The sequence below is a fragment of the Carettochelys insculpta genome, chromosome 2 (genome assembly GCF_033958435.1).
Source record: "Carettochelys insculpta isolate YL-2023 chromosome 2, ASM3395843v1, whole genome shotgun sequence".
In the NCBI taxonomy this organism is placed as follows: domain Eukaryota; kingdom Metazoa; phylum Chordata; order Testudines; family Carettochelyidae; genus Carettochelys; species Carettochelys insculpta.
In genome coordinates, this window is record NC_134138.1 from 64,250,980 (window position 1) to 64,267,055 (window position 16,076).

Here is a 16,076-nt window from a genome sequence, read left to right on the forward strand (position 1 = left end):
AATCACTAAGAGCTTTATTATAAATGTTGGCCACTCCGTTCAATCTGGAGGTATTTCAGCAACAAAGAAGTTGAGCGTGTTTCCTTGAACCTTAAGACCCTTCTCTTGATCTGCCACAGAACTCCTTATTGACCTAAATAGGGGGTGTGGACACAAATGGAACAAAGATAATGTTGGGCCCTAAATGTTTTGTTTTTAAGGAATGAATTATGATTATATTTTTCACTTGTGTCCCAACTTTAAGCAAATATCATTCAAGAAATACATTTGCAAATGATGTTGTATTTCAGTGAAATGTTGTGTTATTAAGAAATGTAAACTAAGCACTGTAATTTGTTTTTATTACAGCTGATTTTTTTAGTTCAGAATTCATAAATTCATGTCTTACTCATTTAGATTAAAACCTGCCAAGAAAAATGTAGTTAATCAAAGATATTTCTCAACCTGAGATGAAGCCCAACAGTTTTCTTTTGTTTGCAATTTTTCTTCAGGTGACATGATTCTGCTCAACACTGCAGACTGGTTGCTAAGTGCTAGTACACAGACCACTGCAGGTTTGTGCAGCCTATGGTGAACGCAGCAAAAATGTTAGCATGCATTTTAAGATGTTTTCAAAAATTATTTCGAACCGTGTCTCATTCTCATTGTTTCCTGTCTAAGCTTGTAAAAACTAGTTATTCTTATACTTTTGGTTATTTTCCTGACACATAATTAATATAAGTCTGTAAAAGAAACATCAGATAATTAATTCTAGAATCAGGTATGCACTTAGGGCCCAATTCTGATCTCAAATACGTGAGTAATTCCAACTGAATTTAATGGGAGAATCATAAGAAGCCAATGGGAGAATTTTCCCTGGAATCTACTAGGGTATATTGCTTAATCTAGAAGACTTAAAAAAACAAAACAAAACAAATAATCAAGCTTTACATAATAAGATGAATATAGCAATTTTTAAAAAAAAAGTTTGTTTTTTTTCTTGCACACTCTTCTGAAGTAGGATCCTGTTTAAAATCAAATTATAAATTCTAGGGAGGTACTTTATCTATGGCTGCCAAAGACTTCCCTTAAAATGCTACAGTATGAAAAAAAAAGTGTGGTTTGTTTGTTTGTTTGTTTGTTGCATGTGGAGTTGAAATATGTTCCTGAACATGTGAATGTAATATAAATGTAATGTGTGAAACTGACAATGTAAGATGACGATGGGCCTCATTCTCATTCAAACAAAGGACCCCTTTACATCATTCTGCTACTGAAAAGGGGCCTCAATATAAATGAGAATCGGGGCCTTAGGTGCACAAATTTTTGCATGTTGTAAGTTTCTTATAAATATATGTTAGTTTCATTTTGCTGTGGGTATGAGTTGGGCAGAATTCCATACCCTAGAGTGCAAAATGTGTTCTGTAACACACACAAAAAAAAAAAAAGGAGAAAAATAAATCTGTCCCAAAGTGAAATGGCCCTGTTTCAAAACATGTTGTTTAATTCCTCTGACAAATTTTCAGGCATACTTATTAATGCTGTAGTATAGGAAGATGTGGTTGCTAGATAGCTCACAGTTATTATCTAATATTCTTAGCTTCACACTTAGTGGTAAGCTTTCAAGGCACTGGATGGGGTTTAATTGTGTGATTGAGTCATACAGTTTAATTCCTTGCATTCTGCTTTGATAATATATTTATCCTTTAATGACACAGTGTAGCACGCACCTTTGTTGCAGTGCAAAATGTGCTCTGGTATAAAGGTGGGCCACAAAGTCATAGAAAAGTATCAACAGCCTGTAACTTTTTGTAACCAGTGGAGAAATTCCATTTTATTAACCATGTATCTGTTCCTAACAGATTGAATAGATTTTTCTGCTCATCCTACAATAAATTCAAAAGATTCTCTCTGTGATGTCTTTAAATTATGGCAGTTTCTGTGAATCAAAGCAATATTCATTTAAATTCATGTTAGATAATGAGAAAATCATTACAGCTTTGTGTTGGTGTGCAGTGAGGAGGAGATAAAGGCTATGTGTACACTAGCCCTCGCCTTTCAGAAGGGAGATGCTAATGAGACACTTTGGCAGATGCTAATGAGGAGTTGGCATGAATATGCAGTGCCTCATTACCATAATGTTGGCCATGGTGATTCGAAAGTGCTTTTGAATTTGTGCTGCCTGTGTAGATGGGGGCCTTTCGAAAGGACCTCCCAGTCTTCAACAGCCCCTTATTCCTATTTGGTTTTAAGAATAAGGGGCTTTCGAAGACTCGGGGGGTTTCTTTCAAACAGCCCCATCTACACGGGTGGTGCCTGATTCGAAAACGGCACTTTTGAATTGCCGCAGCTGGCATTATGCTAATGAGGTGCTGCATATTCATGGCAGCACCTCATTAGCATCTGCAAAAGTGTCTTATTAGCATCCCCCTTTCGAAAGGCGGGGGCTAGTGTAGACATAGCCAAAATGTGGAAAAACCGGTTTAGGCAAAGCTAGAAATAACATAGTTCAGTTGTTTTCTCCTACCTTAGTATTCCAGCCCAGAGCGTGAATCCTCCTACCAGCAGGTAGGGAAAAGGCAGAAGAAAAGCTCATGCAAGGGAAAGCTCTTATATACTTCTATGGGTGTGGGCAGGCTGGCTGATGGGCTGATCCTGCTGATCTGGAGACTCCTCAAGCAATAAACTAGATAGTAACTCTAAAAAATTGTCTGAAAATGTTCAGAAAAAGTATCTGAGAGCACAGCAGGAGAGGATGTCTCTCATTTGTGTACTTTACCCCATTGCTGTGGTAATCTCTGCAGTCTCTTAACATAATTATTTTACCACATCTCGTCGGGGAGAAAAGTTCTTTTAGCCCCATTTAACTGAGGTGTGAGTGACTAGATGACTTGACCAGGATGACAGAAGTTTGTGGCATATCCGTGAATTTAATTTGGTTTTGGGTCTGTTACTCCTACTGTACTACCCCCTTTGCTTTTTTTTCCCCCTCAATGGGAAGTGTTGCCATGTCACAACTCACACAAGGGGATAGAAATGTATAAATTAACAGATAAATCTACTTTTTCCCAGTCAGTTAGTGTCGATTTCAACAAGTCTCTTGCTATTGATTGCAGGATGAGAGAAGAGGCTGAATTTAGCAAACCATCCTTCACAGAAGCCACCTTCTGAAAGCAGTTTCCAAAAGGGGTGACTACATTAGATTGCTAATTTAGAGAGATGTTTGCTTTTCTCAGCCACTTAACTTGTGTTTTATGCAGTATTAAACCCACCAAAAATAAACAGGTGATCTGGTTTTTTTTCTAATTTACAGCATTCTCTTCACGTGGAGAGTCATAGAGGAGCTTCTGTCTCATTCTGAGGGGCCAGATACGAGAAGAGAAGGGAGATTCCTAGCCCCAAAAAGATGTGGGGAACCAGATAACAAATTAGGCTGAAATTTTCAAAGTCGTCTAGTGACCCATTTAATTCTAAAGGCTATGGGATATCAGAATCCCTTCGATGGCTTTGCAGACCTCATCCATAATCTGTGAAATATCTGACCTGATGGAGAACCAGAATGAGATGCCTCCACAGAAGTAGTGAAAGCTTCCCAATATCCTGCCCCAGTGGGTGGCCATTAGGTTAAAACTCTCTTGTCCAGAACTCCTCTGGTTCAGCAATATATGTGGTCCGGCATGATGTTGCTGGACCAGCAAGCCCTAGCCACAGAGGTTGCTAGGCGCTGAGGGCTCAGCCAGTCTAACAGCAGGCAGCCCTGCTGACTGGAAGCAGCGCAGCACTACTGCTGGCCCTGGGCAGGAATCCCTGGCGGCTGGGGGCACAGATCTGCTGCCACCCCGAAGCAGGGATCTCCGGTGGGTGGGACCACAGAGCCGCTGCTGGCCCCAGATGGGGAACCCCTGAGTCCAGGACCACAGACCCACTGCTGGCCTACGGTGCAGAGCTACTAGGAGCAAACAGCCCTGCTGCCAGGAGCTGGGTCTGGCAAAATCCCTCCTTTGGGACGGCTCAGGTCTGGAGGGTGCTGGACCAGGGAGGTCCAACCTGTGGTATTGGGTCTGTTGAATCAGAATCTTCCTGCATGGATTCAAAAGGAAGTACAGTGGCTGTTTAGCATGAGTTTGAAATATTTTAGGGTGCAAGATATTTGATATTAGAATGGTTGTATGTTTAAAAATTAAAAAAGCCCTGTATCACTTCTGGATGACCTGGCTGCTTAGCGGAGTTGGATTTCTTGTCTGCACCAGCCTATTCTGAGGGGTGTCAGTATTCTTAACTTTGCTATGTAGTTTCCAAACTCTGTAGCACACATACAAACAAAAACCTTAATTTAAAAAGTAATTACATTTAAAAATATGTTTCAGTAAAATCTGGCTACCACCCGAAAGTATTACATTTTCTTTGGCGATGGCTACACATGCCGCTTCTTCCTGAAGTGGCATGGTAATGAGCAGCCTGGAAGATGCTAAAGAGGTGCAAATGTAAATTTCCTGCACCTCATTAGCATATGGCCACGTAATTCGGGGTCCGGAAGAAGCTCCAAAATACACGTGCAGATGTGCGTCCTGTGGGGATCTTCCGGAAGGAAACCCTCCCTCTGGAAGCCCCTTCTTCCTCAAAATTTTGATTGGAAGAGGGGGCTTCCGAAAGGAGGGTTTCCTTCCAGAAGATCCCTGCAGTCAGCGCATCTGCACGTGTATTTTGGAGTTTGGAAGAGCTTCTTCTGGACTCCAAATCATGTGGCCATATGCTAATAAGGTGCAGGAAATTTACATCCATGCCTCATTAGCATCTTATGGGCTGCTTATTACCGTGCCATTTCCAGAAGAAGCAGCATGTGTAGATGCAGCCTTTACGTATAGTCTCTGATTAAAGAAGCAAAACAGTCTGTAAATAAATAGTTAACAAAGCCAGGCCACTTCACACTCTCGTAATTCTTTATTCACTCATCACTCCACCTGCCTTGCACCGTCCAACCAACCTCTGCTTCACCTCTTTGTGTTTTTCTGTAATAGAAATGTATGTTTGGATGTGTACTGTTGATATTATGTGTAATTTATTAAATGTGTAGCACTGCAAAGTGTCAGGTAGCTGTTGTGTGTTTGTGGAGTAGAGGAATATTTTAATTTACAGAAATGGAATAATTGATTTGTATTATAAACTATGCTGAGCATGTGCTTGGGTTGGTTTCTGTGCATATTCAATCTGATGTGTTTGCAGATTTTTAGTTTCTAATAACACAGCTTCTAAAGCAACTTTTTGCAGTGGCTAATGTTGTCCAATTTGACAATATTCAGGAAATGCATTCTTTTAATGAACAGGATTTTTTAAATATTGGTAATTTGGTAAGTTAACTAATATACATGATCTTGTATATAATAGGGAGCAAAATTAAGTTTTAGTGACTGATGACAGAGAGTTAAATGGTGAGCAATTAAATGTTCTGTGGCATGAGGGTAGTTTCTGGTTCCATATTTTGTTCATTTCCAGCTTCTACCGCTTGGTTACACTGACGTGTGTAGCCCTCATGACTGTGAAGAAAAGCTTGTAAAGGTTAAACAAGTCTAACTTATTCAGAGATATCTGCCTAAATCCATACAACCTAAAACAGTAGCTCTGTGAAGGGGAACTGCCAGATGCATCCTAATGGGTTGTGAACTCCAAGGCCCACTGCCCTTGTGGCTCCACCCCAGAACAGGACTTTGTGTGTGGCAGAAGACTTCATTGGGCCGAGTTCAACCACCCAAGCAAGTACGTGCGGGCGACTAGGGTATGCACTGTTCCCTCTCCATCTCCCATGCATGGGAGGAATAACATAGATGTGTGAGACTGCCTCTGCATCTCTTAGAGGGAAAGTAAGGTTGCCCTGCCATAACCACTGCAAGGAGGCCCACTGTCATGGTGTTTGTAGTGCCCTGGGCAAGCTTAATCTGGCCATCCCTTCCCAGCTGTCTGTCTACTGTGTCCCTCCACTTTGCCTGCTTCCATCACCTGCTAATTTCCTGTTGCTTCCATGCTCTTGTTCTTCCACCTGTGCAGGTGCTTGCCCTCCATTTTGAGGCCAGGTAGCACAGCTCTGTGTCTCTTCTCTATATGAGCACACAGATTCTTACTTCCTGTATTTTCTGGACTTGTACCTTCCTCTCCAGTGCAGGAGGAGGCTAAGGCAGGTTCCCTCAACTGCTCCCGGACGTTCTGACATTGCCCCTGTCCTGAGCAACAACTCCGCAAGTTCGTACTGTCTGAGAACTGAGGCCTGTGGGGATTGCGGAGGTGATGCTGCAGGCACAGGCAGTGCACAGAGCCACCTGCCCCCCTCTCCTCCCACCCCTGTCTAGGGACCTCAGAAACATGCTGGCCTCTTACAAGGGTGGTGTTGGACCAAGGCAGACAGGGAACTTGGCTTAGCCCCCCTGTGCTGCCACAGTTTTAATTGGCTTGGCTTCAGGAGCCCTCCGAGATAACATTTGCCCAATGGGAGCCGAAACCCCCAACCCACCGCTCCAGTCCCAAGACCTCTCCCAGAGCCCCCACCCTACACTCTCTCCCACACCCTGAACCCCTTCAGCACCCCAACCCTGCCCCAGCCTGGAGCCCCCTCCTGTAGCCACACTCCCTCCCAGAGTCTGCCCCTTCTGCTGCACTTCCAGTGCCCTGCCCCAGTCCTGAACCCCCTCTTACTTAAGCTCCTGCTCATAGCCGGCACCTTTTGTCCTGTCCTACGTCGCAGTCCCCTGCTCCTGAACCCCCTTCTCCACCCAAACTCTCTCCCAGAGCTTACAGCCCCTCCTGCACCCTAAGTCTATGCCACCAGGCTCAGCCCCAAATCTTCTCCCACACTCCAACACCCTTGGCCCCAGCCCAGATCCCAACACCCTTCCACATGCTGCTGAATTTGTATGAGTCTGGGGCTGGGGGGCAGATGGAGTGAATGGGGTGGGGCCTCAGGGAAAGGACAAGGCAGAGGACAGGACAAGGGTGTTTGGGTTTGTGCGATTAGACAATTTGCAATCATATCCCCCTCCGCCTCCCCAGAAAACCTTTGGCTCAGTGCAGCAGCTCCTGTAGCAAAGTTTAATGAGGTGTAATCCAGAACAGAGCAGTGTATAAATGTTTTTAAATATACATGTACTTAATATTGTATTTTAAATATTTCTCTGTATATACGTGTAAAACATGTTCTTAGTAATTCCCCCAAACACGCCTTCAAATGCAAAAATGCTCTTATTTTAAACATAGGCCAACAACAAAACAAACTTGGAGTTCCTAGCTTCTTCCTTCTCAGCTTCTCAAGTAAACTATTAGCCTGTAGCTTGTGACATTTCAGGGGGATTTTAGTGGAAGGTAGGGATATATTTACACACATGCTTAACTGCCTCCTCTTCAAGCATTAATGTAATGGAGCCTGAGTCTTATTTTCCCTAAAGCTCCTTTACATTAGCCTGTCAGAGTGAACGAGTATAAATTATATTTGCACCCTGTTTATGAATCTTTCACGCTACCAGAGCAGAGTTTAATATGCCTGTGTAAATGAGAATCAGACTCTTGGGCCTGGATTTCTAAAGGTACGTACGCATTGGTGTGCTCAGCATTGAAACTTGTAGTAGATTGAGAAGCCCATGTTTCATTCTCACATTGACTTAGGTCTAAAGTAAATTTATAATTGAGGCTGTTATAACCACATTGCTCAGGGTATGGAAAAATCCATATTGCTGAGTGACATAGCTGTGCTGACCTCGTGCCCAATATAGGCACAGGTAGACTTGGGAGGAAGGCTTCTGTTGAACTGGGGTAAATTGACCTGTCATGGCATGGCTGCTGACCCCTGCACTCTTGGCAGTCATGAGGAGTAAGGGAAGTCAATGGGAGAATTTCTCCCTTCAACCTCCCATTGTGTGGATGGTGGCAAAAATCAATTTTAGCTACATCGACTCCAGCTACACAATTCTCCTAGTTGGATTTGTATATCTAAAATTGATTTTTACCTCCAAGTGTAGAACTGGCTATGGTTACTATCATTCAAGGAGGTGGTGTTCCTACACCAAAGGACAAACCCAGGTAGGATGTGGGATTATGCTAATCAAGTTATAAGCTATAGCTATGGTGGGGTACCTGGCCTTAAATATTTGGGAGCCAAAGCGCAACTGTCAGTAGTCCTATTAAAAAAAGTAATGGATTTTAAGGATGAATTTTCATGATTGTGTTGGTTTCCATTTTGCAAAGAAATTAAAAGAGAACATGTACCTTTCTTGACATGGACCAGAACTAACACCATTTGGGAGTCGAGCAACACAAATGTTAATGGGAAACAGGTTTTGGAATCTTGTTCAGATGAGAGTTTGTAGATAAGACCACATCAGACTGAATGTTCAGTTACCAGAAGAAATAAAGTTCTCTGAATTTTCAAATGAACTTCAGACATGAATTGGACACCTAAAGGTTGTTGGGCTAAGCAAATGTTGCTGTGCGGTCAGTGATAGGTATATGAAATGATATTTCAGAAAGGTGCTCAATCACTGAAAGCTTGTGTCTCTACTAGTACAACATTTAGCTGCTGATAATGTGCCATTCTGTATTGGGAATCAGATATATATGTGAAAATTGTCTACATATGTATAATGTTAATGCATACATTTTTAATACCTACAATATCCTATTACCAGAGCCAAATAATATATTGCAGAGGAGGAAATTAAGAAATATAACAAAGAAGAAAATATATTTTCAGATGAAAGTTGAAATGACATCAAGAGCTGATGAGGTGGTGAGATAAGCTATTCTAAATAGTAGCAAATGCAGAATAAAAGGTTTCTTTAATGTGTATATTGCAAATACAATTTTTAAAATAGGTAAGGATATATGGGTACCTTTGCTACAGAAATTGGCACTGGAATGTCAAAAAAATCTAAGGGAAATATGAAGTAAACCTATTTTCTTAGTTTTTAATCATGTTAATAGAAGATTCTCTGATTTCTCATTGTATTAATTCTGGTATTTTCATTAAATTTCATCATGAGAACTGGCACTTCCTAAGAGAGGAAAACTTATTTTTCTGAAGCTGTTAAGTTTGATGTTTTAGTTCTAGGTCTAATGTAGCAGTGCTTCCTAGTGTATTTCCTGGAGATCAAATAAAGAAGGCAAAATTGGACTGTAGTCCCACAGTTGGGTTTGCATGAGTATCTGCTTGTACCTGCACAGAACCTGAATGATTTCAGTGTTGCTTTGTCTGCCATATGGATGCCACCGGGATCAGTTTCATGACTGAGGTTTAAAAGTTTATCTGTTGTATATGCTTTTCTGAGTGTAGGGTGTGTGTATTTTAGGAGTCACTCAAAATGAACGTTTTAGATAAGGTGGGGATATGGATTCCATTCTGCTCAGATGAAAAAAGCTAGCATTATTTCAGTAAGAAATCATGCACTCACAGGTGAAAAGTTTCAAAAATTAAGATTTGTACTACTGCAGTATCTCCAGATATATAAATTCTGCCCTTGTTTGAATGTTAATTAACTAGCAAAGAGACAAGGTGTGTGAGGTACCATCTTTAATGGACTGAGTTCCACTGGTGAGAGAGACAAGCGTTTGTGACACACAAAACTTTTCTTCAGGTCTGCGAAAGGTACTCCAAGAACCACAACTAAGGCTGTGCTTACACTCCAAAATTATGTCAATGTAACTTACACCCACCAAAGCTTGTGTGTGCATTCTTGGCTTCTTGTGTTGTTAATACGTGTTCTAGGAGTGCTTGTATCAGTTGTGCTGTCAGTTTAGAGTATTGTGGGACAGCTTCAGAAAGCCATTAACACATACCATGTAAGCAGCACAGTGTCTACGCTAACACTTTATAGACTTAACTACATCTATTGTTACTCTGTATCACTGGCAAAAATGATGTTACTAAATCAGGATAGAGAGGCATTTATGTAGGCAGGAACCAAATTTAAGCGAAAACCTTCCCCAGCTAAATCAACCCACGGCGTCTTGAGCTAACCATATGGTATAAACTGTGTCTAGTGCAAGGTGGAGCACAAACCCTCTCTTGTCCTACAGTTGCAGGACTGTTAACACACCAGTCTGCCTTGAATGGTCCCTTGCAGTACATGCTACACAACTACATGTGCTAAACAATTAATTCCACCTCACATTTAGCTATGACTCTTGAGTACCTTTCCCAGACCTGAAGAAGAATTCTGTGTGGCACAAAAGCTTGTTTCTCTCACCAACAGAAGTTGGTTCAATAAAAGATATTACCTCACCCACCTTGTCTCTAATATCCTGGGATCCACACAGCTACAACTGCTTTACAGTTAACTAACAGAAATACAATCACCATTAGATATACAGGTTGGCTATTTCTACACTAGCCAAAAACTTCAAAATGGCCATGCAAATGGCCATTTTGAAGTTTACTAATGAAGCACTGAAATACATATTCAACGCCTCATTAGCATGCAGGCGGCCGCGGCACTTTGAAGTAGCCGGGGTCCTTTTGAAAAGGAGCCCCGTCTGGACAAGCCTCACGGCAGTGAGCCACATCAGTTTCAAAGTCCCCTTATTCCTATGAGCAGATGGGCTAGTGTAGACACGGCTGATCTGTGACATGTGCAGGTTCATATTGCAGTAGTTTTCGAGGGCTCTTTGTTAGTCTCTTTCAGCCAAAATAATAAGGCATCTTGTAACACCTTGAAAACTAATATGTATTTGGTCATAAGCTTTACGATCTTTGCATGCATATATATATATATATATATATGACTTCAGCATGCTTGAGTTTGCAATCTTAATGTTCTATTACTGTAAATTTTTATATTTTATGATCAAATTTTTTAAAAATAGTCTTATGGTAGCTTCCAAAATCTATAGCTTATAGTGGAATTTTAAAAGGTTATTAGTAGCTGGAAGGTTCTAGTGTTCTGTTGTTGTTTGTATATTTTGAGCCAGATAATGCATGTGGGTTGTATTTTTATAGCAATTTCCCTTGGTGTTTAAAAAAAAAAAACCTAACACATGAACAATTCTAGATAAACCTTTTTTAAATATCCAGGCACAAATAGGATCCATTTAAACTAAAGTAGCTCAACATGCAGCGAGTCTAATGCTGCGTCAACAGCTTTGCTGGCTCCAGTTTTTGCCTATCATATTTTACTCTGTGTGTGTGTGTGTGTGTGTGTGTGTGTGTGTGTGTGTTCATGTCACACAGCCTTTTGAACTCTTATCTGTTAGCCTTGTGCTTTTGGCTAATAATCTGTTTTCTGTTTTCTTGTTTCTGTTTTGCTTTTTAAATCTAATTAAAATGTCAGAAATAATGGGGAAAGGAACAATTATACAAAAGCACATTTGGCACAGATATTCCACTTGCACAGATTGTATAGATTCCTTTGATTTACATACCAAATATAAATGAGTTTGCATGATGATGATGATGCTGTTCCTTCGCAGGGGATATTTGCAGTAAAGACCCCATCTGGGTTCTATTCCTGGAATTCCTACCAACAGTCTAGGCCTGATTCACCTCTGTTTTAGTGCAGCTTGTTGTTAATAGCGTTTCACCAGCATGCACTCCGTATGAAGAAGGAGGGAATAATATTTCAGTTCTGAAAATACTTTGTCACTATGGCATTGATGGCGATGTAAGCCCAGGTTTTGTAGAACTTGATTAAGCAGCCCCCAGGTTTGCTAACCTGGGGCTTGAGCATATACAGTCATTTGTAACCCCAGGTTAGGAATTGTTGAAACCTTGGTGGCATTTGAGCATCTGAGTTGCATTATGTGAGTTTGAGTCCAATCAAACATATCCCATACTTCCTAGCCCCTCCCCAAATGAACTGCTCTAGCCCTTTGTTCATGGTGCTGCGTGGGAAAACTTCACTGGCCAGTGGACAAAGAAACTCAGCCCATGGGATTGTGGGATGCTTTTGGCAGACTCTCAGAGCAAGAGTCCAGTGGCTTTTTGTCTACACAGCAGTGGCGCTGATTTGACATAGTTTCACTCTCTGCCCCAATAGGGCTTGGGGGTGCGGTGTGATTAGAAGAGGGGGGAGGGGTTACGGTGGAAACTGAGTTTGAATCTTGGGCTTATGCTGCAGTGTGGAGTTATGTTAACTGCTAGAGTAGATTCAAGTGATATTGATCAGAACATATGGGCTACGTCTACACGTGCAGCCAACATCGAAATAGCTTATTTCGATGTTGCGACATCGAAATAGTCTATTTCGATGAATAACGTCTACACGTCCTCCAGGGCCAGCAACGTCGATGTTCAACTTCGACGTTGCTCAGCCCAACATCGAAATAGGCGCAGCGAGGGAACGTCTACACATCAAAGTAGCACACATCGAAATAGGGATGCCAGGCACAGCTGCAGACAGGGTCACAGGGCGGACTCAACAGCCAGCCGCTCCCTTAAAGGGCCCCTCCCAGACACAGTTGCACTAAACAACACAAGATACACAGAGCTGACAACTGGTTGCAGACCCTGTGCCTGCAGCATAGATCCCCAGCTGCCGCAGAAGCAGCCAGAAGCCCTGGGCTAAGGGCTGCTGCCCACGGTGACCATAGAGCCCCGCAGGGGCTGGAGAGAGAGCATCTCTCAACCCCCCAGCTGATGGCCGCCATGGAGGACCCAGCAATTTCGACGTTGCGGGACGCGGATCGTCTACACGGTCCCTACTTCGACGTTGAACATCGAAGTAGGGCGCTATTCCTATCTCCTCATGAGGTTAGCGACTTCGACGTCTCGCCGCCTAACGTCGAAGTTAACTTCGAAATAGTGCCCGACGCGTGTAGATGCGACGGGCGCTATTTCGAAGTTGGTGCCGCTACTTCGAAGTAGCATGCACGTGTAGACGCAGCTATTGTAATGAATAATTTTGCCTCCTCCATTTACTAGCTTAACATTCAGTTTCAGCTAAAGAGCAACATCAACAAGAACTGAGACTCACTCTCTTTTTTCCCTGCTATCTCACAATTAAATGCATGGTTAAAAATTATCAAGAAATCTTTCAACGTACGCGCTGCATCTTTGTGATATCAGTCGCAATGATAGCTCAGTAAAGTGCTGTGATGCCATAGTGCAGCTTGGAGTTGCTTTAATGTATGGGAGAGTAGTAGAGAAACTACAGACCATAGCACATTTAGGAAATATTTTTAAGGCAACAAGTTAGAAACAACCCATACAGTGAGGAAGGATGGTACTGTATTTGCTATGAACGGATTAATGTACCATGAATTTACAGAGTTTTGCTTCCTTGGACATCTCCATTTCCACTTGATAGACACGGATCAGTGAAATGCTGCTCTAATAGAGTTGTATCACTTGTTTTTATTCCCAGCTCAGCTCTTTTTACTGCCGTCTTTTAGCTTCTGTTCTTGAGTTTCTGGGGGCAGTATTTGCCATTTAATAGATCAGTTTGTCTTTTGGATGGAAAGTCAGATTCCATGCTGGCTGTAAGTGATTTCTGCAGGATAGAATGCTGTGAATTTATTTCTTCATATACCAAACAATGACCTTCCACCATTACTTTCTAAGGTCATAGACAGATCAAAGCATGCAATTGCTTGCTGACATTTTGATAAAACTGTGACTGCTTGTGGGAGGAAGGCTCTTCGGTTCCTACTCATCACCATTAAATTACTGATTAACTGCTGCATGAAGCTCTGTGAGTGCCATGATTCTTCCTAATAAAGGGACTGTAAAGCTTATTTGTAAATTGCACTTAAAAAGTGACTCCAAATCAGGAACTTTATTACACCTACACTTTCATGTCTTAATTTTCAAGAATTCGTAACAGTTGAGATTGGACATATTGTAAACTAATTTAGGGTAAATGGTTTGTCATCACGCAGTGCTACATTTCTTGCTTTGACCATGTAGCTCCCACTATATTTTAAGCAATTACGTGCAAGACCATGAGACCACCTGAATTGCTGTAGATGCCAGCAATACAATGGTCCAGCATCTCTGAGTCAGAAAGAGGGACAGAATGGGACAGTGCTATTGTAAATTAGCTTGCATCTCTCTCAGCTCTGAAGCAGGGTTCAGCTTTTCTCTTTCAGTTTTTATTTCCTTTTTCCCACCCTACTTGTTAACCAGAGAATAAATCCCTCAGCGTCATTCCCAGGAGAATAACCGTCTTAAGAAAATTGGGCTAGACAGTTACGAAGTATAGGGCAGGGCTGTATAATACTTGTAATGCAGTGTGTGTAGGGATGCATACATATTATGCAGAGAGTCAGCTTGGTTTAGTGTCTAGGGTGTTGGACTGGTATGTGCACCATGAGATCTGGTGCTGTTCTGGCTCTGCCACTGATTTGCTGTGTGACCTTAGGCCAATTATTGGCATCTTTGTGCCTCTGTTTCCCCTCCCTTTCTCTAGAAAGGGAGCTATTTTGGGGGCAGAATGATTTAGTTGTTTGAAGTAGTGTGAGAGTAGTCCAATGAGTCCATTAGACTTTGCCTTGTCCTGATGTAACTCTTTGTGAGATAAAGATTACAGGCAGAGAACTCTGCGTGGGAATGAAACAAGGGTAGATGGGGAGATGGGAAAACTTGAAGCATTAGGGATAGATACAGTTGGCTAAGGTCAAGTAAGAGGGAGAAAAGTATGCACAGATAGCTGGGGAGAACATAGGGCCACAATCTCTCTCTCTCTCACACACACACACACATCCACACACACACAGAGCCATCCCCTCCCCACCATACACCACTTTCCTCATGGTGGGAAAATGGGAGTTAGGGGGCACGGGCAGCTCTGAAGACAGAGGAAAAAGATGAGCAGAGAGACCCCTGCATATTTTCAAGCTCCATCTCGATATCTGTTAATCATCATTCCGATTCTCAGGTCAAATCATTTGCTAAGGTGAATTCAAGGCCGTCGATATCCATTTTGGTGCTTAAAGTGTGGTGTACTCAGAAAGGCTGATGCGATGAAATGGCATTGTAGTGTTGTTTGTGTTGTATTAGTTTTCTTGTGCAAAGACATAGTCCATAGTTACATCCAGGCCGACTGAGGGCCAGATCTGTGTCCTGCCTCCTACTTGAGGATGTGGGCGCGAAGTGAACTTGTATTGGAATCACGGAGAATAGAACTAATAGTTCTGTTGGTGACGCATTAGTCAAAAGAGAGATACTCTCTTGCTCTTAAAAATTTGTATTGACTCCATCATGCACTCTTTTTTGCCACTAAAATAATGCTAGGAATGTAGCCGAATACGGATAGGGTTGCTGAGTAAGAACTCATTCTTACATGAGCACTTTTCAGAGCAGCATTCTGAAGCGAGGGCATTGGGAGGTGTCTGGAAACTTCACTGCATTTGGGAAGGAGGCAACCAAGGGAAATTGCTGGCACCTCCTTGTGGTGGATGTCCAGTGTAGGTTCTCCGCAGGGAGCAGATACATTGATCAGATAAATGGCTTTGGCTAGGCTTACACTAAAGGGGAAGCTCGAACTGAGATATATAACTCCAGCTATGTTAATTACATACATACCCTTAATTGGAGCTTCTGAGTGGTCTCCACTGTGGGGGGTTCGATGGAAAAGCAGGAGTACTTATGAGAGTGCTCTGTGAGTTCGATTTAATACACCCAGCCATATATGCTAAGTTGAACTTAGGAAGATTGACAATAGCAGGGTCGATCTTCCCTGTAATAAAGACATATTCTCATTAAAGGATTGAAGAGGAGGTGTTGGTTTAAGAAGAAGAAGGGGTAGCAGTGTGGCTCCTATGATAGGTACTTCAGGGAGCCATCACCCCCTTTTTATAGCTCACCTTAACCTTCTTTTGAGAGAGGGGGTTGGATGGTAAGGTCCTAGCAATGTGTTGGCTGGGAGACCTAGATGGAAAAAGAGGGGAAGGTGGCAAATACCCATTGAATAGTTATTGAATGAATATGGGTTACCTGCCCTGTACACTTTTATTGACGGGGTAGTCTCAGACATAAAATAATAACGTTGCAACCTGATTGAAATCATGCCAAATGTCTCCTCCTCTTCTTTCAGCATAGCTGGACAAACATTTTTCAGAGCAGAATTTTTCTTTAAGAATGCAATTAGAACTGTTTGGCAAATAGGGATTATTTTCCAGGAAGAATT

General features: G+C 42.1%; 1 protein-coding gene across 10 annotated transcripts in view; it reads left to right on the forward strand.

Moving 5' to 3' along the window:
• Positions 1 to 16,076, forward strand: part of EYA1 (EYA transcriptional coactivator and phosphatase 1) — a 276,879-nt gene that overhangs the window by 154,453 nt on the left and 106,350 nt on the right. For all 10 annotated transcript variants that reach the window (XM_074987087.1, XM_074987091.1, XM_074987092.1 and 7 more), the window contains one exon: positions 492 to 554. In XM_074987087.1, the coding sequence (XP_074843188.1) occupies positions 492 to 554 (63 nt within the window). The remainder of the gene's footprint in view (positions 1 to 491; positions 555 to 16,076) is intronic.